This window comes from Tachypleus tridentatus, chromosome 2, assembly GCF_004210375.1.
Source record: "Tachypleus tridentatus isolate NWPU-2018 chromosome 2, ASM421037v1, whole genome shotgun sequence".
NCBI lineage: Eukaryota > Metazoa > Arthropoda > Merostomata > Xiphosura > Limulidae > Tachypleus > Tachypleus tridentatus.
In genome coordinates this window covers 59,726,590-59,754,337 of record NC_134826.1, presented here as the reverse complement: position 1 = coordinate 59,754,337, position 27,748 = coordinate 59,726,590, and the positions used below count along the sequence as shown (strand labels likewise).

Sequence of the window (27,748 nt, the reverse complement as noted above, 5' to 3'; positions counted from 1 at the left end):
TTTTAATTTAACTTTTTGTCAATATTACCTCAGAGTTAAGAAAATGTATCTACTGTGTAACAAAGTTTATGTAACAAAATTTGAACTGCAATCCTTAAAAGCTTCTTAACACAGTTACTATTTATGATTAATTTTACAGACAACTAAGTATATTTCTATTAGAATTATTTTGAATAAGTAAACACAGCAAGTCACATGACAACAAAAGTCTCTCTAAAGCAATTGTGGAAAGGCATATATCAGAAATACATTTTTTAGGGAGTGTAATGCCACCAAATATTCTGTAAATTTTAAGAAAGAATGTGCAACATCCCTTTCCAACAGCAAATATTTACAGACTCAGATCCTAAAAATGTTTTTGGGATTGGGACTTTGTGTATTTATGTAGGGGCTCAGCTCCAGGGCCCATGGCCTTAATGAAGGCCCATTGATAATTTTATTCTATGTAAAATTACATGGGATGTAAGGCCCACAATAATTATTAGCCCATGGGCCCACACAACCCTAACTCTGCCACTGTTTAGAATTTCCAAGACCAGGATATCCCTTAAACTTAATAACATGGGATACCAAAAAGACAATGGATCATCTTGGGATACTAGCACCATCCAGAAGAAAATAATAAAAAAAATGTAACAAGTAATACCTCAGCCATGGCAAGTGAAGTGTGGCATCTTATAATAGATGAGGATCCATGAACACAAAAATCAGTGGCAAAAGTTATCATTATATATAATAGGAAACAACACACAACATAATCAAGAAAGATTTATGTTGGGAAAAGTGGTAAAAGTCATGTACAGAAGCTGTTTCCACAACATATTTCTTCAATTTCTGCATACATGAATCAGTTGTACAATGAAACAGGTATTCATGCCTTTATGAAAACATAATTGGTCAATTTGATGAATGCAATGTATACATGCATCTGTGCAATTCTGCTGAGAATCTGTTGTCATCATACGTTAGATATTTTATAAAAAGCCACCAGGGAAGAAGGGTGTGCTTTGGCCATTACAGCCATATAAAGCACCTTTTACAATGGAAAATACACTGCAGAGCTATTGTCAAGATTCATTGTGATCAGGTAAAACATAACTAGATGTACTAACTTTCTATAACAGTGTGGTGAAGCTCCAAAATCATTTTAATATAACACACTCAACCTCTGCATAACTGTTAACAGTCATTCCTTCTATTTGATTAATAATAGCCTCATAGTTCAAATGTCATTCAAGTTGAAAAGACCATAGTGTACATCTTATCACCTTAGCATCCCAAAATCTACTATCATAATCCAATACAAAAACTTGACCTCTGCACATTTATATAAGTATCTATTAATTTATACCACTATTCCTATATTGGGAGTTATCGTTACAATCCCTGTGTTGCCATATATATTATTCATTATGGTATATCTATATAATGAGATTTAGTGTCTGTGTGTCACATAACTCTTCCTAAACTGCCAATCACACTGAATTTTAAGTAGAACCAAATGAACCATCTAGGTTTTGAGATTTTCATAAAAGTAAAAGATTTAAACCAAACCCTTGGGGAAGTCTCTTGTTTTCTCCTAAACTGCTGGACACACCAATTTCTAATTGGTGCCAAATGAATCATCTTGACCTCGAGGTTTGCATAGAGGTAAAACTTCACCCAACTCCTTGGGAAATCCAGATGTTTTACAAAATCACTTTTACTGTGATTCCTCAAAAGCAGAAGAACCCAAATTTGGCATTGAATTACATAAAATTATTAAATAAGTAGGTCTACTAATTACTGTTCATAAATTGGTTTTGTATTATTATGATAATGATAATTAAATTTAAAAAGTGGAAAAAGGTAACTTAAGTATTAAATCTGCATTATAGTGGCCCTGTTAGTGTGAGCTATGGGCTTACAAGTTTGCAAGTAATTATATATAATGAATAATATGGGTAGGCATATGTTTGTGCCAAACGTATATATTCTCAGATTATATTAAGCTAAATTTGAAATAAGTATTGTTTACAGTTTAATGCTCAAACAAACATTTGCAAGTCAAAACTTACCTAGAACCACTTTGAGGAGTTAACTAATTCATATGCAGAGACTCACAATACAATGGATGAAAGAGAGAGTATCAGTCTTTTAATAGTTGTTTACAAAGAAAGGAAAAAAAAAGTTAGTTTGTTGTATTCTCATTTAATAATGGAAAACTATTAGTGGAGATTTCTAGTGGATTACTGTTGATGTTGCTCATTACCAGACACTGAAAAAAGAAATGCAATGACATGTATAAATAGTGTCAACAAGTAAAGATCCCCCATATGTATTTTAATGCATTGGATTGAAGTAGCATGATACATTGTGCACAAATATTATAACAAAATGTGTCACATTTAAAGTAATTATCCTTTTTTATTGTGGTTAAGAATATATTGGGATTACAAAAAAAAAGACAACTTTTGACACATATAAAAGAACATTAAAATAGGTGGTTTGCAGATTGTCTTTGTTCAACAGTTGTGGAATAAACAGCAGGATGTGGAAATGTTACAAAAAAACGAATCAAACGTGGAGAGCAAAAATTTTGAAGATCCAAACAATCTTTCTGTTCACTGTGGTATGTAACCATAGCCAAGATCAAGAATTAACACAAGTTTATAACTATTTATAAAGGTGTTAACTAACTGCAGATTCCTTTAATACACTTGAACAAAAATATGTTATTTTTCTAAATTATAGAACAATAAACATAATTGTTTTCCATCTGATACAAATTTAACAATACTATCTGCCATACCCGAACAAAATTCATCAGGCAAGGTAAATTCTAATAAATCTTAAAGATTTATTGAAATGCAGTTATATGCTATTATTTTTACCGAAAATCTGCATAGGAATGACAATAAAGTATATTTTCAAAATTATTATTATTTGTATTGTGATGCAAAACTGTTTTTGCTTACAGACAAAAAATGATTCATCATTTATTGTAAATAGCCAAAAAGCAATAAAGCAGCTACATGTCAAATACACAGCCCAATAGAAGTGTAGCTTTAATTTAGAATTAATATTTGCTAATGATTGTATATCAGCTTTTCACCACTCTTTTACATGAAGACATGGAATAATAGAAACAACCATGAAGTGTTCCTGAACTATATTAGAATAAAGTTTAAAGATATACTCTGTGAAATATCCGTAGGATATTAGGGTTGTAGCTGATCAATTATCATAAGTTAAAAAGATCACGTAATTGCAAAATGGATGAATGAAAGGACTTTAAAACCCTCATTTTCTGAGCTACTGAAGCAAAACATCAAATGAACTTTCAAGAAAATCACTCGTCTCAATGCCGATACTTCCATAAAGAATACTGCAATATCTTCATTAGATTCTTTTGGTACACATAATTGCATATATTACTTCTTTCATATGCAGCAAGGAAGTTGTGTTCCCCTGAATGTATACTTATGTAGATGCTATAATAAAAGTGCAGATGTTAATTCTGGTTGATGAGGATTCAAATTTTAACTAAAATGTCTTAGTTCAGCTGAATTCTTCCAGTAATTACTTATTTTATGATCACTGAAAAGGAAACCTTTTGAATTTGACAGATCATAAACAGGAGATCATTATAAATCACAGCTATTGAGACATAACTTGTGGAAAGTAATTCACAAAGGCTACCAAAAGTGTTTGCCTGTGATATGGAAACAATCTTTTATAAGGCTACTGCTTTATGTGACCATGTGTAAGGGTGATATATATGAACTACAATACACATGTAAAAGTAAATATATGTGTTTGATCCTGAACATGTGTATGAACATTACAGGAAGTTATTCACTCATGTTTTTTAACACAAAGAAGTCAATTACACAAAATAACACAACTGTTAACCAACATGTGAATGGAAATACAGAATTTGATTCAAATATTAGATCTTTGAGATGTGAAGTTAATTGTCATTACTGACCTCAAAGGAAAAATGTTATTTGGGGAAACAGTTAACCTGTTATTTTCCTTTATAAGTAGTGGAAGATATAAGAGTAAGAGAGAAACTCATAATACATGTGAAATAAAACACAGTTCTATTTGGTGTTCTCTGTTAGAGTAGTGCAAAATATTTTCGACTGTATCAAGTCAAAATATTGCTGAGAAGAGAAATTATAATTATTGAATAGAATTTCCAGACAGTAGCTCAGATGCCATTTCAAATATAAACTGAGTACTTCTGACATTTTATTTGGTTAAGATAGAATATCTTAATACATGTGGGTTAAATTATTTTATACGTTTATTTTCCAGAATGTTTTCTCAACACTATTTCATTACAAGATGAAGTATGCATGAATATGTACTATTGGAGGCAGAAAGTGATATGCAGAGAAACTTTGTAGGTGCACTTAGATAGAACTAAGTTTGTAAATGGAAGAAGTCTCAAGGTAAAGTAAGAATTAGCATATGCTCATAATCAGACATTAGGGGTGAGCATGAAAATTCAGGCTGTGAATGTACAGCTGTAAATGGAAAGTAATAGTCTGTTTCTTGGAATTTCGTTTTTTATCACACCTGAGTAATTCTAAACTTGTATGTGGAAAAAGTCTCAAGAGATGAATGTAGTAAGAATTAACAGGCTCTAATGATCTAAAGTTAAATATTAGCATTCACTAATCTAGTCATTTCATGTGTGAATTACCACAGTCTTGATCCTTATTCCTATCCTGCTAGAACTTGGAACTCTATTCACATAACAACTAAACAGAGATTTCACCAAGTCTATAAACATTCTGGCCCACAAGCCTCTTGGGGTTGAGAAGCCCCCATTAGCCATCTCTAATTTCACCCCTTTCAAAATTAGAGTAAATTCTGCCACTACAATCTTCATACTGTCAGTGCCTGCTACACCAACTGAGTCTAGTCTTCATGTGGTTCTTTTTTAAGTGCATTTTCCTTTCTTCTTATTATGTATCATTTTTTTTTGTTAAAGTGTTGTATTTCATGTAAGTGTTTCAATATAGGTGAGAGAAAATTACACTGCTCCTTGACCAACGCTAGTTATAAATCTTACTTGCTTTATGGTTAAAATTAATGTTGGATTAAAGACAAGTCTAAAGTAAGGGGGAAAGAAAATGTGGTATATATACATACCTCCTGGTATAAGTATTGTAATTTATCTAAATTTATTAGTTGTGCACTATATTTGCTGTTTCCATGTGACACACTGGTTAATATATATATACATATACAGTGTTTAAGTTGCTATTACGCAAGTTGCCTATTGTATTGTATAATTCACCTACGATACCACCTTTTGTCCTTCCATTGGAAAGAAAACTGCCAGGTTGTATACAGTATATGATATTAGGTAGCTTTCACTTCCACTGACATTCAGGTGATATATAGAAACTATGACCTTCTGTCTAAATGAGAATTAACAGTTATGTTGACAGTGCTAGTTCTTTTGAAACACTGAGTGTTTAAGTAGCTTGATGCTTATACAATCTCAATCAAGTAACTATTGTAAAAGTTTTCAGTTTTAAACAATATCATCATCTGAATGAACTTGAAACAACTAAAGAGAAAGTGAAATGAATTCAGAACTAATTATTCAGTAAAAGCAACCATCCATTGTGGCAAGTAAAGTTCACTTGCACTCTAGTTTGTGTTAATAAAGAGTGTTTATTGTGATTTTACATTTGTGTTCAGTCTCTCAGTTTCTTACCAGCTCAGTTAGATGGATAATATAGGATTAATTTGCAGTAAATGTTTTATGAATCCTCTGTTATTCTGTGAATGTATCTTACTAATCTTAGGGAACATCAACTCTCTATCATTGGGTTCCAGTATATGCATTTATACAATGTATTGACAAAATAATCAAATTACTTGCACTATGTTACAGAGAGACAATCATTCATAATCTTCATCATTTTAACATTAGAACTTTTTTTCAAAAATTAAATGTAATTATGTTGTGGTAGGAAGGGTGGGAATTTGTTTGAAGTTAGGTTTGTTTCTGTGCATGTGCTAAATGTCATCTGGTGATTAGTATACCAGGAAGTTGATCAAAAATCCAAAACTTGTGTCATGATGCTGCTATGTACACTTTACACTTTTAGCTGTTGGTGGGTAGTAAAAGTAACAGTTAATTCTGTTGTTAAATTTGTAGCCAAACAAAGCCTTCTGAGTGGTTACCTGTCTTCTGGTCAGTACTTTAAGATTAGGGGTAGCAATACCTAAACCTTGGGGTTACTGACTTGCTGTTCAGGTCACGTGTGAATGTATTCCACTGCCCTGAAATATATCTTGGTTAATTTTCTGCTGTTTGATCTTCAGTTTCTTTGACAATTAGAGAAACTCCTGTTTAAGTTAAAATATCTTAGTGTTGACAACAAATTACATAAGCATAATTTTATTGGTTACCACACAAAATATGTAAAGTAATTAAATTATAACTATAGTGGTTTCTTTTTTGTGTCATATAGTTTAAATATTTGATATGGTATTACTAAACTTTTATTCTTGAGGGAAAAAAAAAGACTGAAAATCGTGTTCTAGTTAATAAAATTATTTATCAAGAACGTTTTCTGTAAATTTTAAAATAATACTGGCATTATTTTATCATGATAGGACTGTATTATTAATCTCAACTTCAAAGAAGGTAAATGCTATCATTTCAGTTTGCAAAAGCTTTATGTGTTTTTTGTACATTTTATAATTAATTCAAGAGATTTTATATATATATCAGGGTTTTATTAAAAGTTCTCTACTCATCACTAATAAACCAAAATTTTATCAATTGGATATATATATATATATATACGATAAATAGCAGAACCATACAGCCTCCTTGAAGTGTGTGGTCAACTCCAGTGGTCACTGTCAGGATGAAAGATAGTACGAAGATGCTCTACGTTCATTTCCACAGTATGAATGGCATGATGCACATTTATTTCCATTGCCATTATAAGACAAATGTCTGGATGCTTTAGAAAGAGCTCAATGGTCCAGTACTTTAGACCTTGCATCCAGACAATGGCAAGTTTAATCAGATGACAATATCAGGGTGAAAATTGTCCTTAGCACCCAAGATGGTTTGTTGGAATTATAAATCATGCTATTTGGTCTGGCCACTTTCGAAAAGTTAATGTAGATTACATTTAAATGGTTCAAATTGGAAAGATGCCTGGTATATTTGGAAGTAGTCTTGGTATTTAACCAAGTGTTTGAGCCTTCTGTTACAAACCTATCCATAGTTTTGCAGTGTTTAAAACTGAATGGCATAAAGTTTAAACTCTGGAAATGTGTACTGACATGTACATAATTAAATGTTATTAGTCTACCATGGGTAGAGAAGGCATCTTAACTGAAAATGAAAAGACCATAGTAGTTTGAAACTGGACCCAACTTTTAAAGAAACAAAAGTTTGAAATTTTCTTTAAATAATGTCATATTTGTGTTGTCTTATGGTCAGATTTTCTAAGGCTAATGTGCCAATATCTATTTTCACTAAAACTTATACATATTTAAGATGAATCAAGGAATGCAAGCACACATTTTTGTCTTTTAAGTAGACTTTAATGGAAGCTTCTATGTTGATGTACCCACTACAGGATTGTGAGTCTTGTTGGATGATATTGCTAGTAATAGTGAAATCAAGGAAGTATTGCTGTAGTTGTAAGACTAGATTAACAAGAGATAGCTTATGTGAGCTATATGTTTACAGTCCCTAAATAAAGATACTGTACAATAAAAAAAACCTGCTTGCAGTTGTCTTGATTAAGCAATAATAATATCATATGTATAGCAGAAAGTTCACACTTAAAGTGGTTCATGAACTATAAAAATCTTTATGGGATGATTGCACACTGGATCACAATATTGAAGGAATACAACATTGCCCTATGTTGTAACGAGATTCCCACTGTCCCTATCTACTATCTAGCGAAACCACAGCCAAGGTAGTAATTTCTAGTACTACATAGTGTGTTAGACTAGTGGATTTCTATGACATATTTTTGTTTTCTTATTTTATAGTGTTTTTAACCATTGTGCTTGTTAGAACTGTTGAGTTTTTTGGGTTTTTTTACTGGGCCAAAAAAAAGCTATTTGAATTTCTTAAGTGATCCATGAATAAAGTTGGTTTTTGTTGCATAGTTTTAGAATTACAGTTGATCGGACCTGCTGGCAAATAAAAAGGAAGAAATATGTTGTACAGGAATTTACATATGTTAAGTACTTCTTAATTAACTTATAATTTTTCAGACTTTCTGTATATTATTTTACTTCAACTGAACATAGAGAGTTGCTTATGCAAACAATTCAACTTTTCTTTGTCCAATGCACATAAAACATGGATCTGATAGTTCATAATTACCTCTGTTCTCTTACAGAAAAGATTGATGTTACTTTACCTGTGGCATTTTTAGATAGACAAATGTCTTTTCCATTGGTGATTTAAGTAATGGCTCATGCATGTCATACTCATGTGGACAAAGATAATATTCATGAAGAGAATTTTGTGAACAACCAAACTGTTAGTATTTGAAGCCAAGTTATACCATGTACAACAGGTTTCATTTAGATTTTCTTTATTTTATCTTTAATAAGAGTTCTAAATTATCATTATTTTGGAGCCCACCATAGCCAGGTGTTTAGGATGCTCAGCTTATCATCTGATGATCACAGGTTTGAATCCTTGTCCCATCAAACATGCTTGCCCTTTCAGCCATGGGAGCATTATCATGTAACAGTCAATCCAACTATTCATTAGTAAAAGAGTAGCCCAAAATTGGCAGTGGATGGTAATGACTAGCTGCCTTCCCTCCAGTCTTACACTGCTAAATTTGGGATGGACAGCATAGATAGCCCTCAGGTAGTTTTGTGAGAAATTCAAAAACAAACAAACAAAACAAGAATAAAGCATGATTTTGTTTAGTTGTTTAACTTACTATTTTATCTTTCATGGGTTGTTTTTGTTTTGATATTTTAGTTTACCTTTATTTTCCTATTAGTTTAAGGGAGGGGCTCACATAGGACCAATAAGAAAGATCTATTTAAAAGTTGTATCTTATTTCTCCTGCCATTTCATTCATCAATTATAAATACTTAATATTTTGTTTTGGTGTGTTGTGTTCATCTTCGTTTGTGTTTATTTTTAATAAATATTAATTATACATTTTACAAAGACACATGCTCATAAGCTATACCATGATAAACTTTGACTGTAAACCAAAAGAAATGGAAACCTAAACTGAGGAAGTAGCCCTGCAATGTCATAATGTAACTATTGAGAATCCATCTTAAACAAACAATTGTTAAAGAGTCTAATTCAGTTAGGTCTTACCAAAGTTAAATCGTTATAAAATCTGTACCAAAACCCACTTAACAAAAAATAACAAAATGTAATAATACAAACACACCCAAGTTGCTCACACACTGCACCTTGCACACGTAACCTAAGGTCATATGCAATCCAAAGTAAGTACATGGAAGTCCATAGCTATTGCCCATCTCAACAATAAAAATGGAAACTGTCTATCTCAAGAAGTCACGAATAAATTAACAGTTATATTTTTCATAAAGAACATGGTTAAGTTTCAGTTAGTGGATCTAAGTTTTGTGTGCACCGGAGTAAAAAAAAGTTGAGTTGTTTACTTGAGTGACTCTGCCCAGACTGAGAAAGTTATGTAAATATATATATAGAAAGTTTAAACTGTGGGATAGTTAACACATAGTACATTTGCACCAAAAAAAACAACAATATTCTCTTTTTTGTTTGAAATGAGCACCAGTGTCGTAGCAACGTAGAATGATAGCGTTGAGAAGGGTAGATAATTAAACAAGGAATATAAAACTAACAAATTTCTAACAGTACTCCAAATATTCTAATCGTTTTTATCAGGTTTAACTGGTCTACTCCAAGGACATGTAATGTGTATGGCATAACACCTTATAAACTGTAGATGTGAATTTATTAAATTACACAACTGTAAATATTTATGTGTAATGCTTAAATTAAAAAAAAAGAGAAAGCAGGATGGTCTGTGAAGCTGGGTTCCATATTTCTTGTTCTTCATTTGAATTCTCTATTTTTTATTATGAAAGTAACTAAAATGTATAAATTAGAAATGTGTCAGATTAGAGTAAAGCAAGATAATCGAAAATAATAACAGTAATAAAAATTCTATACGAAATATACTTGAGAGCAGCTCGTGCGTTACGTAAGTCGGCATCATAGTGTTAAGTGTTCGTTTCACTATAGATCTGCAGCTTGCGGGACCCGGCACAGCCAAGTGGTTAAGGCACTCGACACGTAATCTGAGAGCCGCGTGTTCGAATTCCCGTCACACCGAACATGCTCGCTCTTTCAGCCGTGGGGGCGTTATTACGTTACGGTCAATCCCACTATTGGCTGGTAAAAGAGTAGCCTAAAAGTTGGCAGTGAGTGGTGGTGACTAGTTGCCTTCCCTCTAGTTTTATACTGTTAAATTAGGGACTGCTAGCGCAGATATCTCTCGTGTAGTTTTGCGCGAAATTAAAAAAACAAAGAAACAAGCATCTTGTGTGGTGGTATACTTAGTTACACACGTTTCAAAAAGCAATAAAGTAACAAAATTAAATATAAACACATGTATACTGTTACGAGTTAAGTTATGGAATCTCTGATGGTTATTTTGTAATTACAAGCTAAGTTACACTGACCAAACCCATAATGAAAAAGTATTTTGCTCCATCAGTATACTACTTTTCGCATTCATAAGTCACTCCTATAGAGTATTTAAAAATATATATAGAGTTTATCTCCCCAGTCCATTGTTGCCGTAAATATTTGTTGTATCGCCTGTTGAATCTGTCCCTTCTGAGAAGCTTGAAGCCTACTAAGAGACAAAGGCTTTGGGACCGCCTGAAAAGAAGTGGGATTGCATTCCGCCCATTTCAAGCACCTGTACACATATGCGTAACATCAAGCACATCTCTTTAATTGAAAATAATATTTTATATTATACCACTGTTGAAATGTACATAATGTTTATATTAATCAAGAAAACCAATAACAACAAAAACTAATTTGATTTGAGATCAAAATCTTGATTGTGAACAAAAGATAAATTATTTCTCCACTAATATTTTAATATTTGTCATATTTATTTTGGATTATTTCTGCTATTCGCATGTTCCAGAAACCTCTTTTTTTACAGATATAATAAAGATTTCACATGATGTTTGAAAAGAAGCTAGAGATCCTCTGTAAGATAAAAGTTTCATTTGGGAAATTGATATAAAGAAGATACTTTCGTGATAAATAACACAACTATGGTTTTAGGAGAAAAGTATAGAAAAGCACGTTTGGTGACAAAGTAAAATTACAAAAAAACTTAAAATTAAAATCGGCCCTATTGGGCTGCTTAGATTATTTTTTGCTAATTAGTCAGGGCCGATCGACGTAGATTCTGAACTTTGAGTGAGTGATATGTTTCGTAGTCTGCAAATTTCCTGAAAGCTTTTAAGCTCTAGAAAAAGTGCTCTCCTCCATGAATACATTCATTGTGCTTGTATTTCTGAAATAAATACTGCTTTTAGCGTGTCAAGTTTTTCTTTTGGTCCCTCAGTGAGTAAGGAGTATAAGGACTTATAACACTAAAATTCGGAATTCGATTGCACATGGTGCACACAACTAATAGCCAAATACGATTTTCGACATCCTTTATTAAAATATTTTCATAGTCAGATAATTCAGATTTATTTTCGTGAAACACTTTATGTTGAACCTCCAATTATCTTGTGGATCCTACCTAATTATTCTTACAGGAAAGCTGTGAACCTGAAAATACCACGTGATTTTGTTGTGATCACATTAGCGCTTTTGTAAAATCCATGTCTTTAAATTGACTAGGCCTTGCTTATTCTTACTGAAATATAGAAATGATCTCATGAACCCTATGTGATACTTGGAAAATTCAGTGCATGTCATTAATTTCGTTTTTCCAAATAAATTAAATGAAAACGTTGGCTTTTTTCTATAAAACAAATACACATGACTATATTTTCTTATTGAGATTTAATACAATTTAAATATAAAAGTATATCGAGGTATTAAGGTTACATATAACAAACTCATTTTAAGTATCTCATGCAAAATTAATTAAAATAAAAAAATGCAAACATCTAGATACTTATTACAAAATAAGACTTACTCTCAAAGTTGTTTAGCAATGATATTTGTAATGTTCCAACGGCATTAGTAAATACTTAAAATAACGATGATTAACAGTTTTTTTATTGTTAAAAAGTAAATATATATATATTTTTTATAATTTTCAGTGTGATTCAGCGCGTTGTGAGTATAATTTAGCAAGTGACTTGTTCTTCAATGCGTCATACAAATACATTTACAGAAATAAAGACAAATAGTTAACAAACATAGAACTAAGAGATTGTAGTTCGTTTTTTAAGAGTTAAACATTTTGGGAAATTAAATTACATGAATTTTGATTTAAATGACCGTAGAGAAAACGTAAGAGAGGGCGTTATAGTTTTTGCTTAGAATAACAGAGATTAAAGGTAGGTAAGAAATTAAAACTATAATAGTAGAAGTTTTACGAATGTTTGTGGCAGATATGTATAACTGTAATTACATTAAACTATGAGACATATTATTACTTTTTGTTTAAAGTTTCAAAATGTGTTGATAAAAATCTCATAACTTGTAAAAGGGTAAACTACAGTTATAGTTTTGTACACACAATTACGAACCTTTAGTATCGTTGTTGAATCGCATCAATAAATTTTGTAGAACTTAAAAATGCCAACTTGTCAACTTTTCAACTTTTGAAGTTGTAATTCCAGACATTCTGTGTTGTGCTGATATAATAGTATGTTGTTATTAATACTACCAAATAGTCGAGAGTGTAAGTCGACAGTCGGCAAGGAAAAACTAAATTAGTACATGCTACAAAAATAAGAGAAAATTTTAGCATAGGAAATAATTATAAAAGTTGTTATAAGGATAGGCAAAAGTTGTTAGTACTGTAATGGTAAGACTAGAAATATAAGAAATGGTATTATAGAAGATCAAAAGGTTGGTGAAACAGGAAATTAGGATATCAAAAAAGATGTAAGAGAAAAAGGTTGGCTAAAAATGTAAAAATTAACAGAAAGAATTTCTTTAAATACATTAAGGATAAACAAAATGTTAGGATGAGGTTAGGACCATTGAAAGATGACAAAGGAGAGCTAATATTTGATGATTATGAGATGGCTGGGTTATCAGTTGTTTTTTTCTTCTGTTTTTATTAATGATTTAAGCAGTTTTGCACATCCTGAAAAGTTGATAAATGGAAACAAGATGACTGCATTAATTCTGGTAAAGCTGGTTAAAAAAAATTTGGAAAGTTTAAAAAAATGAAAAGGCTCCTTTGCAAGATAATATTTCCTCAAGGATTTTTGAAGGAGTTTAAAGATTGGATATGTGAGCCACTTACTATTATTTGTTGTTTGTTCTTTAATAGTGGGCAGGTACTAGAGAACTGACAGTTAAAGTAACTCCTCTTTTTCAAGGGAGGTGATAAAATTGTCCCAGTAATTATAGAACCATTTACTTTACATCAGTTTTTGGAAAGTCTCTTGAAAGTTGCTTTGTAAAGTCATTTAACAAAGTTTAGAATTTTATTGGATGGTCAGTATGGTTTCACTGAGGGAAGATCTGATTTGTAAAAAAAAATCTTCATGTGATAGAAAAAAATTATTGTTTTAAAATCTGTGTTTCTTAATTTTGGATAATCCATTATTAATACCAAAATAACTTTTATGGGGTTTAAATTAACAGGCCTGTAATATTCCAATGTCAACTAAGCATAGATTATAACTGTGATTAAACTTTGATCACAGATTTACATCTAAAGTTGCCAAATTTGTGTGGCAGTTCTTTGTGAACAGATGTGTAAACAAGCATGTTTTTGAGCTAGTATCAGTTCTTTAAGAAATATAAAATGTTACATAATTTTAATGGTGCACTTACAATTAATGAATATATTTCTTAAGCTAATTATAAGTATGCTAAATTATTGTTATTAGCAACCTAACAGATGCAGTTTTACAAATACTGTAATACTGCAACAGATTTAGGCCTATAATATTTATTGTACAATGTTTAAATGTACAGTTTCATTTGGAGATATGTGATGAGCACAGCACAGTTAGCCTATTGTATAAATTTGTGTCCAACAACAGACAAATTCATGGGATACAGTAAAAGGATGTAACCCTACCATGAAATATGTGTGAGAATTAAATATGCATATGAATGTTATAATGTTGTTAGTAAACAATTGTGAAGAGATGAATAAATGTAAATATCTCTCAAAACATAATGTTCACATATAATAATTAAAGCAGTTATTTTCAAGCTGTTATTTTTATTTCAGGACAGAAGATAAAAATTATGGAAAAAGATAGAGAAACCCAGCAACTTAATAAAAAAACCACTGTCAGTGATATGGAAACTGATGCAACTGGTAGTGAACCTGGAAATTCTACCATTTCTCATCAAACAATGAGTGATAGTAATGTAGCTCAAGCTAGTAACATTGACAAAGATGTCTCTAGCATTGGAACAAGTAATAATGCTTCTGTGGAGAAAGAAGATGACAAAAGACAAGTGCCTGTTAATATACCGATATCTGCATGTTCTCCAACTAACACTGTTGTTAGCAGCATTCCAGGTAATGTTTTAAATACCAAATAAGTACATTTTTCATTATGTTTAAAGCTTATTGAAAGAAAAATAAAATATATTACTCCAGAAAACATAATTTGTTTTATTTTAAGCCAACATTTCACCATTATGGTTTCATTAGGGCAGATAAGACACTTACTGATTTAGGTTTATACAAAAGATTTCAAAATAATTTAAGTTTTTCTAATAAGAAGGACATCATGAGAATATATAAACATAATATATGTAAATTTACATTGTTGAAAATTGTAAAATTTTATTTATATGCAAATAAACAAAATGATAATATTTAATAAACATGTAACTGTTATTAAACAAATATGAACAGTAGTAATTAAAAATTCCACTGACACAGTTTCTAGATTGAAGGTACAAATAAGCCTAATTACTTCCAAAGACTAAACTAGAGTTAAATAAAAGAAAATGTGGAATTATTAATTATTTGAATATGGCACATTACCTTTTCTTGCATAACTTGGTATTCTTGTTCAGTGCTACCCTCTATATGCAGAAATTCTTTTACACATGTCACAAGCCTCTTATCTCCCCTTCATTGGAATTCAGAAATTTAAATGTGTCTGTTGTGCAAATCATCATGTATCAACCCTCCATCAATAAGAGTGGGACATACTCTGAGGATGCATGTAACTCCCTCTCTTTAATTCTATGAAACCTTCCCTTCTTATTTAGCAGTACCTATGTTCAGACATTTATTTCTTTTTGTGTTCTTTATGTGAATTATTTTTGTGATTTAAGTAGTTTAATTTCTGAAGTGGAATTTCTTTATTAATTTTCTTTCTTTACACTGAAGAAAAATTTTAATTTAACTTAATTTTCTAGTGTTTATATTTTTTTCTCACACTTGAATATTTCACATCAAACATTTTCTGAGGTTTGGGTTTTCACTTTGGTGTTATACCTCAAACAGTATTATCACAGGCTGCAAATTGGAGAGACCTGTTGTTGGATGTTTTTTCTATTATCTGCCATGAGATTGACATTATATAGGTCAACCTCCTTTTTTTGAATTTGCCTCATAATTTTTCTGAACAAGTCATTTGTTCAGGCTGATGGAGATTTGATAGTTTTTTTTCCACCACTTGATTTTTTCTGTGTCTTTCCTTACACTCTTTACAGAATCAATGCTTTATTTTTCAATCACATTTGCAATCCGTTTGTCAACGCTATCGTTTTGTATTTGGTTGCACATTTGTCTCATTTGGACCCATGACAAGCACCTATTTCTTTTCCATTCTGGTTTTTATCTGCTATTGCTTGTTCCTCCTTCCATGGGTTTCTCAGCTCGTCATTTTAATGGTGATAAGCACGTTGCCACCAGAATTAGACACTAATCAATGCGTTCCAGTCCAGTGGGAACTTGACTGTATGATTTTGTTTCCCTTTGGTGATCTTGCACTACATATCCATGGATTCTTTAGGTTTTATCTGAGGGGTTTGTCTTACTGTTTCTTTCCACCTACTCTTTTGTTTCAGGTACCATTTTCCATCCCCATGACTAGGGATCACGTCACCATTTAGGGTGAGCCTAAGGCAATACATGATTTTCTGTCTCAACAGGCCATTGAACCTATTTGTCATCTTTCTCTAGGTTTTTATTCCAGGCTGTTTGTGGTCCTCATGACAAACAAGAGACTGATATCCTGTACTAGGTTTCTCACTCGTCGGTGTAATTCTCCTTCTGCAATGTTTTACCTTAAAGTTGTTCCTCACCCTTAAGTGGGCATTTTATTTTAGGTTTATAGATGACCAAGAAGAATGTCCAAAATTATTATTTGCATCTCCTGGTATCTCAGAAACAAAACGTAAAGGATTGAAACAAGTCCAAAGAGTAGTCAGAGCATTCATTCATCATTTACATGCTTTCAGAATGTGCTGTTCTTTTTCATTGGATGATTGACTACATTTAGCCTGTTTCACCTGTTACCCTTGTCACCTGCTTCTGGAAGTAGCTATATTGGGCTGGTTAATGATGTTGGAAATGTCCCTACTGTGACCTATCCAATGTCTTGTCCATTTGGGTGTTTTTTCTTTTCAGTTCTATTACAACTCACATGGTTCTGTCTCTTTTGGAGATGTGATTTTCCTTTGTAGCCATTAACCCCTTAAGTTAAGCTCACATGTAGGCTTTTTCATGGAGTCTTTATAACTAGTGGAATCTTGCAAGGGATCCTTTGTTGGTTGTTATTACTGTTTCTCTGATCCTTATCTATGATTGGCATTGGTAGTTTGACATGACTTACACATTGGCAAGTATTTTGCTTCCTCCTCCTCATCCAGACTTGTGTATTTTATGGATGCATCTGTTTGGGGATGAGGTGTGTGGATTGATCAACAGGAAAATTTGAGTTTTTTGTGCAACTGAGAGACCTCATGATATCAACATCCTGGAGCTTTTCTCTGTAAGTTGCATTTTGGTTCATTTTTTCCATCTGGCCAGATATTGTCTGTTAGTGATCCATTCTAACTTTCCTTCAGTGGTTGTTTATATCAAATCATCAGGGTGGCACACAATATTGATCCCTCTGTATTCATACATTAGATCTTCGTTTTGAGACTACATTGTGATATTCGTATCATTGTGTTTCATGTTGTGGGTGCTTTCTTGTTGCAGACCACATTCCTGTCCAGACAAAATCTGTCTGATGGAGTGGTATCTTGATCTTTTGTTTTCCAAAAGCTTTGAATTCAGTGGGGTAATCTTCACATTGAGGCTTTTGCTACATCCCTTAACTCAGTTGCCTTGGTTTTGGTCTCTGGTCCCTTGTCTTCTTGCTCTGGTTTTTTATGTTGAGAGTCAGGATTATACTGACACATATTTCTCTCTTCCCATTCTCCTTCTCTTGGTGATTTCAGCCATCCTTCACACTATGTTCACTTCTTCTGGTAGCTTTTCCCTGGCTATTCAGCTGTGGTGTTCATGGTTTTCCAGCTCCTACTTCCTCTCCTGTATTTCCATTTTCTCTGAATCTGTCCCTTCTTTACCACTCTCAGTCACCATTATTTCCTCTGGTCTTTTCTGTCCTCTGTATTCATGCCCTGTTTTCCTCTGATCTTGGCAAGGAGATCTGACTTCTCCTAGTGACTAGCTTCTTTTCTGGCTTGTTTCATTTGCCATTCCTCCATGGTAGCTTCTTTGTAAATGTAAGGTTTTCCTGATCTTTATCATGTAATTTTTCTCACTTTTAAGTCAGGGGTCTACTGTCTTAATCTCATATTTTTGATTGACCCTGTCCCACACCTTTTGTTTTTCCCGATCATGCACACATTTATTTCTCCTACACTTTACCTCTTCATGCTTTCCTTCCAAATCGGTCTTGTGTTATAGCAGCCTGCCTTTTTAGATGAGGGATATTAATGTGATCCTGCACTGCCTTGCTTTGAACCATTTCCCCAGTTCTCCTTGCCTTATGTTTTCTCAAATTCTCCTGTTTACTGTTGTTTGTTGGTGACCTGTTTATTTTCCATTCAAGTTTCACATACTATTTATCCTTCTACTTATTTTCTGCTTTCTCCAGATTTTTTGTCCTCCCATAATACTTTGGATGCTCATGAGGATAACTTCTCTGTTTAGCTGCTTTCCTTCACTTTCGTGTCACACCTTTATTTTTGGTCTTATTTAGATAGACTTCTAGGTCTTGTAAATGCTCTTCTCTGATGGCAACTGTCTTATGTTCATGATCTTTCTCCTTCCATCTTTGCCAGTGGAGTTCAGCTCTTAACTCAGTTGACTTATTCCTCTTTATTATCTTCCTCCCATACTTTGTTTCAGGTGTCTTCTCATCCAATTTGGTGCCTTACCTTTTCATTGGCATTTCATTTTCATGAAGTTATTGAGGTACTTCTTTACTCAGGTATGCAGACCTACCCTGACAGGTTTGTCTCTCACTATTTGCATTGACCATGGTTTTCTTCCTTTTTGGGTTACTGTTTTCCACCTGTAGTCATTCTTCAAAACTCAGTGAGACTCTGACTGGATAAGTTATTTTTTCTTATTTTTTGTTTTTAGGGTGACCCCTTTCCCTTTTATTAATGCTCACTGTTTGGTTCTTGCTCTGTGACGAATGGTGCCTGACCAGATATTCTGTAATAGATCAAATCCTCACTTTGAGAACATGTCAAGTTGCATATATTTCCATGACCATGCATTGCACACCACACAAATGGGTTGTTTCTCAAGATCACTTACTGGTTTATCTTCGCAATGGAATTTTAACAAAAGATTTGCCTCTCCCAGACCATACTCATCTGTGAACTATACAGGTAAACAGGAATAGGATAGCTGCCCATCCTTTCCATGCCTTGTATTAAATAAATTGGTGTGATATACTTTCAGAAATAGGGTTTTGTGGTTGCTCGTTGAACTGTATCAGATATTGTTTTTCTCTCAACCCACCCCAATGTGGATATTGGTTCCCATTGGATGGTTTTCAGATTTAAGAGTTAAACCAATCAGTATAATTCCTCACAAGTCTGTTAGGTTGTTTGAAAAATAATGGCAGATTTTTATATTAAAACTTTAGTCATTTGCAGGGCTAAGAAACCTGTTTTTTTTACAACTTCATATATACCATTGAAAAACTAAAGTTTTCTTCTATTCATTGGTACTTTTATTCTTTATTAAAACTTTATTTCCAATATTTCAGACTCTTACAGTTAATGATGGAAAAAATTTTGCTTCATTTTTTGTACGAATTTAAACATAGTTATAAGACATCACAAACAGCTCATAATATCAACCAAGCATGGCGTGAAGGAACCACCTCCAAATGTACAGAGCAGTGTTGGTTCCAAGCATTTCATAATGAAGATGTGAGTTTGGAAGCTAAGGAGGGCAGAGGACATTTTTCTGCTGTTGGAATCAACCAGCTAAGAACATTAGTGGAAAGAAATCCATGCCAAACTGTTCAAGAAATGGAACAAGAATTGGGTGTTGGCATTTCCACGATTTTGGACTATCTCAAGCAAATTGGAAAGTAAAAAAGCTTGACAAGTAGGTTTTACACAAACTTGATAAAAATATTGTCACCTGTGATAACAAGTGGATACTTTACAACAATAGAAAGTGAGCTGTGCAATGATTCAATCGTAACAAAGCTCCAAAACACTTCCCAAAGCCAAAGTTGCACCAACAGAAGATTATGGTCACTGTAGGGTTATCTGTGGTTGGTATTATCCAATACAGCTTACTCATCCATAGCCAGAATATTACTGTGGAAGTTTACTGTTAAGAATTGGAAGAACTGCATAGAAAATTGTGTGTAAATATGCCAGGATTAGTTAATCAAAGAGAGCCAATCTTGCTTCATGATAATGCTCGGCCACACGTTGCTCAGATGATGCTGCAGAAGTTCAGTGAGTTGATGCAAAATATTGCCTCATCTTCCTTACTCCACAGACCTTTCATCCACTGACTACCACTATTTCAAGCATCAGGACAACTTTTTTACAAGACAAAAGATTTAACAACAGAGCAGCAGCAAAGAATGTCTTTAAATTATTTTTGAGTTCTAGGATTTGAGAGTTTTATTGTCATGGCATAGATAATCTTGTTTCTCATTGGCAAAAGTGTATAGATTCACTAGTTTCCTATTTATATTAATAAAGTTGCTTTGAATTTTCTATTTCTTATTAAAGTAGAAATTTAAAATCTGCCATTATTTTTCAAACAACCAATTGTTATGGATGTCTGTATTCCTCCTTTGCTTGTACTTTTACTATTCCATCTATTTTATAGGCTGTAGCAGAGGTAATAGCAAATTATATCGGTTCCTCCCTTTCTGCTATCCTTTGATGCTTATTATTTTGAGGATATTATGGTGTTTGGGGCAGTAACAGTCAGTTTCACCTATAAGAGAGATAGTTTACATTATGCAGACATTTTTTTATACCAGCTTTCAAATTACTAGATCAGTCTATTAATTTCTTATATTAAAACGTGCCCCATTTATGGGACTTGAGGTACTTCATTCACTTTGGCCTCATCACCCACTGGGACAGTGGTAAGTCTATGGATTTACAACACTAAAATCAGGGGTTCAATTCCCCTTGGTGAACATAGCAAATAGCCTGATGTGGTGTTGCTATAAGAAAACATTCTGGCTTCATGAATTAGAGGTGTGGATTGTATAATCCTCTTTCATACCTCAACATAAATATTGGTTCCTGATGGCCTGGGTTTTAGATTATAGCTGACTTGCTGATGATATGATCCTAATTGTATCCCTTTGTAGATGTGGTCCTCAGTGGCATCAGTTTTGGATGTAGCTGCTATACACGGTCTGTCACACTGTAGCCACTGTACTTCTAAGACACATTCTTTTAATTTGACCAACTGTTATAATTTCTGGAATAGTTACATCAATATTATATGGTTCAGATCACAATCTCATCTTAGTTCTCTTCTACTTTGATGTGTTTCTTTGTTTTCCTCCCATATGTGTGACATCTTTGTACAATGGGTGAAGAGTATACTTTGGCCTCATCACCCATTGGGACAGTGGTAAGTCTATGGATTTACAACACTGAAATCAGGGGTTCAATTCCCCTTGGTGAACATAGCAAATAGTCATCAGATCTTAGACTCTGATTGCCTCCTCTTGAGGAGTGTCCTTCAGACACTCTTGAAGGACACTTTTTTCTTCTTTTGCACCAGCTTCTCTACCTATTCAGTATGGGATTCTAACTATTTACGTGAGTGGAGGTAATGTACTCCAGAGGAAGTAACAATTTTCCTATACTGAAAATGTATTTCTGATAGATACTTACCTCTTCTGACACTTCTCACCTTTCTTCCCCACTGAAAATTGTTATTTCCATCTTCTACTAAAACTTGAGGGGATAGTCACATGAATGATGATAGATGTTGCACTCTTATTGGTGGGGGGTTGATGCATAATGATTTGTACGAGACAGATTTGAATCAGTCAGTTCCAATTAAAGAGAGATAAAGAATTGTGGTATGCATAAAACATTTATTTGCACATAGAGGGCAACACTGAACAAGAGTAGCTATTTTATGTGAGTAAAGGTAAGTACCTATCAGAAATACATTTTCTGTATAGGAAAATTATAACTTTTAACAAAGTGTCTTAGCATATGATGTCCTTAGATATAGATATATGTATAAAAACTAGCTTTCACATCATTGATTATGTGGGTTAAATAAATCATAAAAGCTAAACATGACAAACTTTCAAACGTTATTCAAGTGTAAGAAAAACATTACTTAAAAATAATATTTTATCTCTGTCTCTCATACACATGCATGTATATCAAAAGGGAACTGCATATAGCTGTTTCACTGTGTGTATATATATATTACTATTGATCACCTTCAAGTAGGAATTCAGTAACTCCCTCCCCTCCCCACATAACAGTAAAAAATTACTCAAATAAGCTCTTACCAGATATACATATTTACTGTTCTCTATCATCACAATTTATTGAATACATTTTTTGAGACTTATTTGTGACAAACCAGTATTAACCTGTCATTTAACAACAGCTGTCATATAACACATGGACAAGGGACTATTTGGTCTTTGGAAGTTGTTCTTGCTCACCCATTCTATAGAAGATTAAATATGTAATCCACAAATCCTTTATTAACCTCCACTACTCTTGATAGTAATTCAACCACCCTATTAGAAAAAAGTTGTCTAAACTGGACCCTAGTCTTTCTTTATCCAAATATTTATCTTGTGTTGTTTCCTTCTGTTGTCTTCAGAAAACAGTTAAGAGAAATTAAAGGCTTCTATCCTGCCAATCCTCAAATAATCTAGTAAACTTCAATAAGATCTTTCTTACCTTTTTTTTTTCACAAGAGAAATTAACAACCTGTCCATATAAGATAATTCTGCAATATTTGAATCATATGTGTAATCAGGAAGAAAAAACAATTATCAGCATTAACAAATCATTATAACCATCTGACTAAAACAAATTGTGATATTGGTTTTTATCAAAAGTTATATTTGTTACAATTTATTTTCAAGTGCATTGTGTTACAACATTAAGATTAGAAAACCAAAACCAATGTTTTTTGGCACAATGTAAGATAAAATCTTTATTAATAGTTTCAGCTGATTAGTTTTGGTAACTTATTGGAACTAGTTGGCTGTAACCATATAACCTCCATCCACTTACACTGGTGAAAGTAATTAGCCAACCACAAATACATGCATGCACATACACACAAACATATACAAGCACATGAAACAAAAAAACTGAACGTATTAAGAAACTAAATAAACACAGCCACAACACTATGCTCACCCAATAAAATCAATAAAATAAAACAACGCTTTATCAGCATCAACAAATTTCCTCAAAAACTGTTGAAAAAATTATACACACACACCTAGATTGACAACACAATCAACAACAAACAAACAATAATAAATCCCAAGATACAACAAACTACAAAACCTTACACTGCTGCATTCCATATGTTCCTGACATCAGTGAAAAAATAACCAACATAAGGAAAAAACTTAAAACACTATTGCAATAAACACCAAAACCAGATACAAAACTAAAGTTTATACTGTGTAAAAATTACATTGACAAACATAACACCAGTATTATAATTTATAAAATACAATGCAACAACTGCCATGACTTCTATATTAGAGAAACAAGCAGAAAAATGGAAACCAGATTCAAAGAACACAAAAAACATCTTCACACATTTTTGAACACTGCAAATCAAATAAACACAATATAACCATAGAAAACACCCAGATACTAAGTAGGGAAACAAATATAAACAAATGTGAAATCAAAGAAGCCCTACTTATACAGCAACTAAAACCAAAATTAAACAAAAATAAAGGAACACCTTTATACCTATAGAAATTAATAACCTAACATCTAACTGCAACACCCCCTACAATCCCATACTCATTTTTACTCTTGTTCTTAAGATGTGTGCTTGGCAATGGTCAGTTACAAACTCTTTGTTAACCTGAAGATGACTTAGGAGGGTTGAAACATTGTTCTCTGCTTTATTAGTAAAAGTGTTAATACCCATACCAGCCATTCTGAGATACATTTTACATCAAATTAGTTTGTTGTCATCGAGGACATGTACGAGATACATTGATTTTCACATCAAAACAATAAGCTATCATCTACCACAGTTTAAATTGTATATCAATTGTACATGATCACCATTTGGAAATAGAAATACTTATTGCAATTTTAATGAGTAACTGAGACCACAACTTATCATAAAGGGTGCAGTGATTAAAGTTTTATTGCTGAATGCTTATAACTAGTAACAACCAAGTCATATCAGCCAATACAAGTATTTAGTATTAGCATACCGTTTTTATTCGTTTATAAGACGATTCGCTTATAAGACGGGTCCCAACTTCACCTGAGAGATTGTCGATATTCTGTTTAGACTTGTTTATAAGACGAAGGAAGGAAAGCAGGTAACGAGAGAAAAGTGAAAAAAATGGAAATTAATAGAAACCTAATTTTGGGTTTCGTATACGATATTTCGATTTCAGATTAGAAGGAGAAAAATAGAAGAGATAGAAAAGTGAAAATAAATGAATAAATCCAAACTCGGTGTTCAAGCGTTTAATGGAATTTCATCAACTATTTTATTTACTGTATGATAAATATTCATATTTAAAACACATAACAAAGAACAATCTAATGCACAAAACTTATCACAACATATTTCAGTATCAAAGTACGTTTATGCTAACTTTTAAACCACATTTCTTCAAAGTATTAAAAGAGTTTATGCAAACTGCACTTTAATAGAACACAGCAAATCAGTATGCAAGTTATGAAATTCAAAAGCCTTCAAATTATTCGTTGTCGCTATCTCCAAACAGTTCATAAAACTGCTCCTCAGACAATCCATCATCGTAGAGGTCACATTCCTCCGTGTTCTCCACAATCACAGATCTAATAATAACAAGATAGCTCACTTCCCTATTTTCACTGTCTGAAATATCTGCACAGTTCTGAGTGAACTAAATTTATTTTCTATGTCTGTAGACCTCGCCTATAAGATGGGCCCCCCAATTTGAGCTCGAAATCTCGAGGAAAAATCCCCGTCTTATAAGCGAGTAAACACGGTAGATGAAGTACTTTAAACCAATGAAACAAATTAAAATTTAACCTATGGGTTATTATTTTTCTAGTTGCACTTATAATAAAAATTCACTGATAGTAGTTGGAGCATTTAGTTCAGGGCTTGAATAGAAATGAATAACAGTAATAAAAAATTTAAAGAAATAACTTGTGTTGATGTGTATAGAAACATTTAGCAAAATAAAAATGCATATATATATATATATATTAACTTTTTAAATGTATCTTTTGTTAGTTCATGGTAGACACTTTGTATCTGTAAACATAATTACTTACTTTTTCACAAGAGTCAGCATAAAACTATTCGATTTACTTTACATAATTTAGCCTAACTACTAAAGGTGTGATGATACTAGTATAGTATAGTTAGACTGTGATACAGTTGGATTGATATATTGTCCAATACAGTTCATGTATTTTCACAACTTTGGCAGGCTTTCAGAATTTCCAATTAAGTATTTTATTAAAAAAATTAATGATTCAATAAAGAAAGATGAGTCTTGAGTCCTACATGTTGTCTTCATTTCTTTTATTAAAAACATTATATGCAAAGTAACAACAAATTGACAGTAACAAAATAGATATATAGGTATTAAGTTTTTTTATTTTACTTCTCTTGCCAACTGCTACTGTAAAATGTGAAGTACCATATTTTTCAGTGTATAAGATGCACCCCTATTTTCAAGGCTACCTTCAGGGAAAAAATATTTTTCACAGTTATCACTTATTTATTTGTTCAACATCAGCATAATCTTTTGTTATTTTTTAGAATACTTCAAAAGTAGCATCTAATATAATAAAATATGGTTGTTTCATACATTTACATCAAAACATTGTACATTCATTATGAAAACTTTAAAAATCTTCTTTTGCATCACTGAATTAACCGAAACATGGTTCTGGAAGTTCACTCTCATTTGTCCTCAAACAATATCATCTTTGGTGTCATTAAGGCAATTGTTCACATAACATTTTTAAATACCTTTATTACAGTTTCCACACTTTGGGGAAGAAATGTTTGGTACTTTTAAACATTAAGGAAACAAAGAAAAACTGCTTACTTGACATAAACCACTTCAAGATATGCCTTACTTGTTATGCATTAACAAATATAACTTTGATTCCAGTTGTTACATATTTCAAATCATTTTGTGGCACATATGAATACTTCATAAGTGGTATATTACCAGAGATATGCTACATGCAAAAATAACAGACCTTTAAAAACGTTTAGCATTTACTGGAGGGATTTTAATCTGAGATGAACCTCTGGTGTTTTTTTTGTTATGGCTGCTAAGGCTAATCAATTATTTCCAAGTGTGAAATATTAAAATATCTTTTGCTGTAAATATGATATATATCTTCAGTGTTTTTCATTTAATATTTTGAGTGCCTGGCAGGTTTTGTTAAGCCAGATTTTCAGGTGCATGGTTCACAAACTGTTACATACATAAAGAAACTTTACATAAAATATCACTTCTAAAAATAAGCAAATTTGAAACCTACACTATATAAGCTATCAAATTGTAATACTCTTATAAATTTTACAGTTGTAAGTATTTAACGGTGGCAAAATTTGAGCAGTGATTTACTCTTTATTTTACATTTTTTTGCTTGCCTAGTGTCCTTGTCATTGAAACATACTTTTTGGACATTGTTTTAATGACTTTTGAATATTATGCTTTCCTCATAAAGTTACAAGCTCAAGTTGTGGATATATGTTAGAATAAGAAATTGTTACTGCAAGTTTAATCATGATTGAAATATTTTTTTTAGTTCATAATTTCAATAATCATATTCCATCGTAGTGGCCTTGAAACATTTGGTAACATCCAAATTTCAAACAGTGTCACTAAAACAAGTATAAATACATAGCAGTATGTTTTATAAATTTTATATGAGAAGGACATTTCTATTTAGAATTATCTTTCTTACATTTACTTCCAGTATGGGATATACCTCCCTTCACAAGATTAACTGTTTTCATTTGGTTGTTGTCATCTAATTGTGAACTTTTTTTAAAATCATGGGTTTGATTCTCCTTGGTGGACTCAGCATATAGCTAGATGTGGCTTTGCTATATGAAAACACACACCAATGCATACCACAAACCTTATGCTCCCTCATGTTGGAATTGGAAGATTCTGTCATGTCTCTCATGAATCATCATGCATCACTTGTTAACCAATACAAACATGACAAGCTCATATGATGCAGATGGATCCCTTTACATTCCCCTACTTAATCCTCAATTCATGTTTGGCAGCATTTGAATGCAGACATCTTTCTTTGGTTCCAGTTCTGGCTTTAAGTGGTTTTTCTTCATTTCACTTCCAGTTTATTTGGATTAATTTCACTTTTGTTTTGAAAGTATTTCTTTACACATGTTTTGCTGCCAAATCTTTCACTTTTTTTGACAAAACTAAAGCACGTGTTTCTAGGTTTATGCTACCACTTCAAGTCTGTCTATTTTGTTTATAACTATGCTTCAGACCTCAGGTATTAGTGACACATTGAGGGATTTATTAGCCTTTCTGGGAGTTTGAGCATATTGTGGATGTCCATTGTTTTTCCCCTGTGCTTTTTGTACCTGGCACAGTTAATGAGGATCTCAATAGTTTTCCTCCACCCTCCAGCATAAGATGTGCCTTTCCATGCCCTGCTTATGGATTTTGTTTGGTCTTGTTCATTTCTGAGGACTGTATATTTCAGGTATTTGATGTTTTGTCTATTGCTCTTTAAATTTTAATTATATGGCCCTTGTCCTTCATTTTCTTGTTAGTTATGGAAAAAAAAATTCCCTATTCCTTAATTTTTGCTTTACATTTTGCCTTCCTTTCCCTTCTGCAGACAGTGTTTGTGATGTATATTTGTTATGCT

General features: G+C 32.5%; 1 protein-coding gene across 1 annotated transcript in view; it reads left to right on the top strand.

The window, feature by feature from the left end:
• The first annotated feature begins 12,328 nt into the window (after window positions 1-12,328).
• LOC143243924 (T-complex protein 11-like protein 1) overlaps window positions 12,329-27,748 on the top strand; it is a 40,006-nt gene continuing 24,586 nt past the window's right edge. The window contains exons 1-2 of the mRNA XM_076487722.1: window positions 12,329-12,561; window positions 14,424-14,720. Of these exons, the coding sequence (XP_076343837.1) occupies window positions 14,441-14,720 (280 nt within the window). The 5' untranslated portion in view covers window positions 12,329-12,561; window positions 14,424-14,440. The remainder of the gene's footprint in view (window positions 12,562-14,423; window positions 14,721-27,748) is intronic.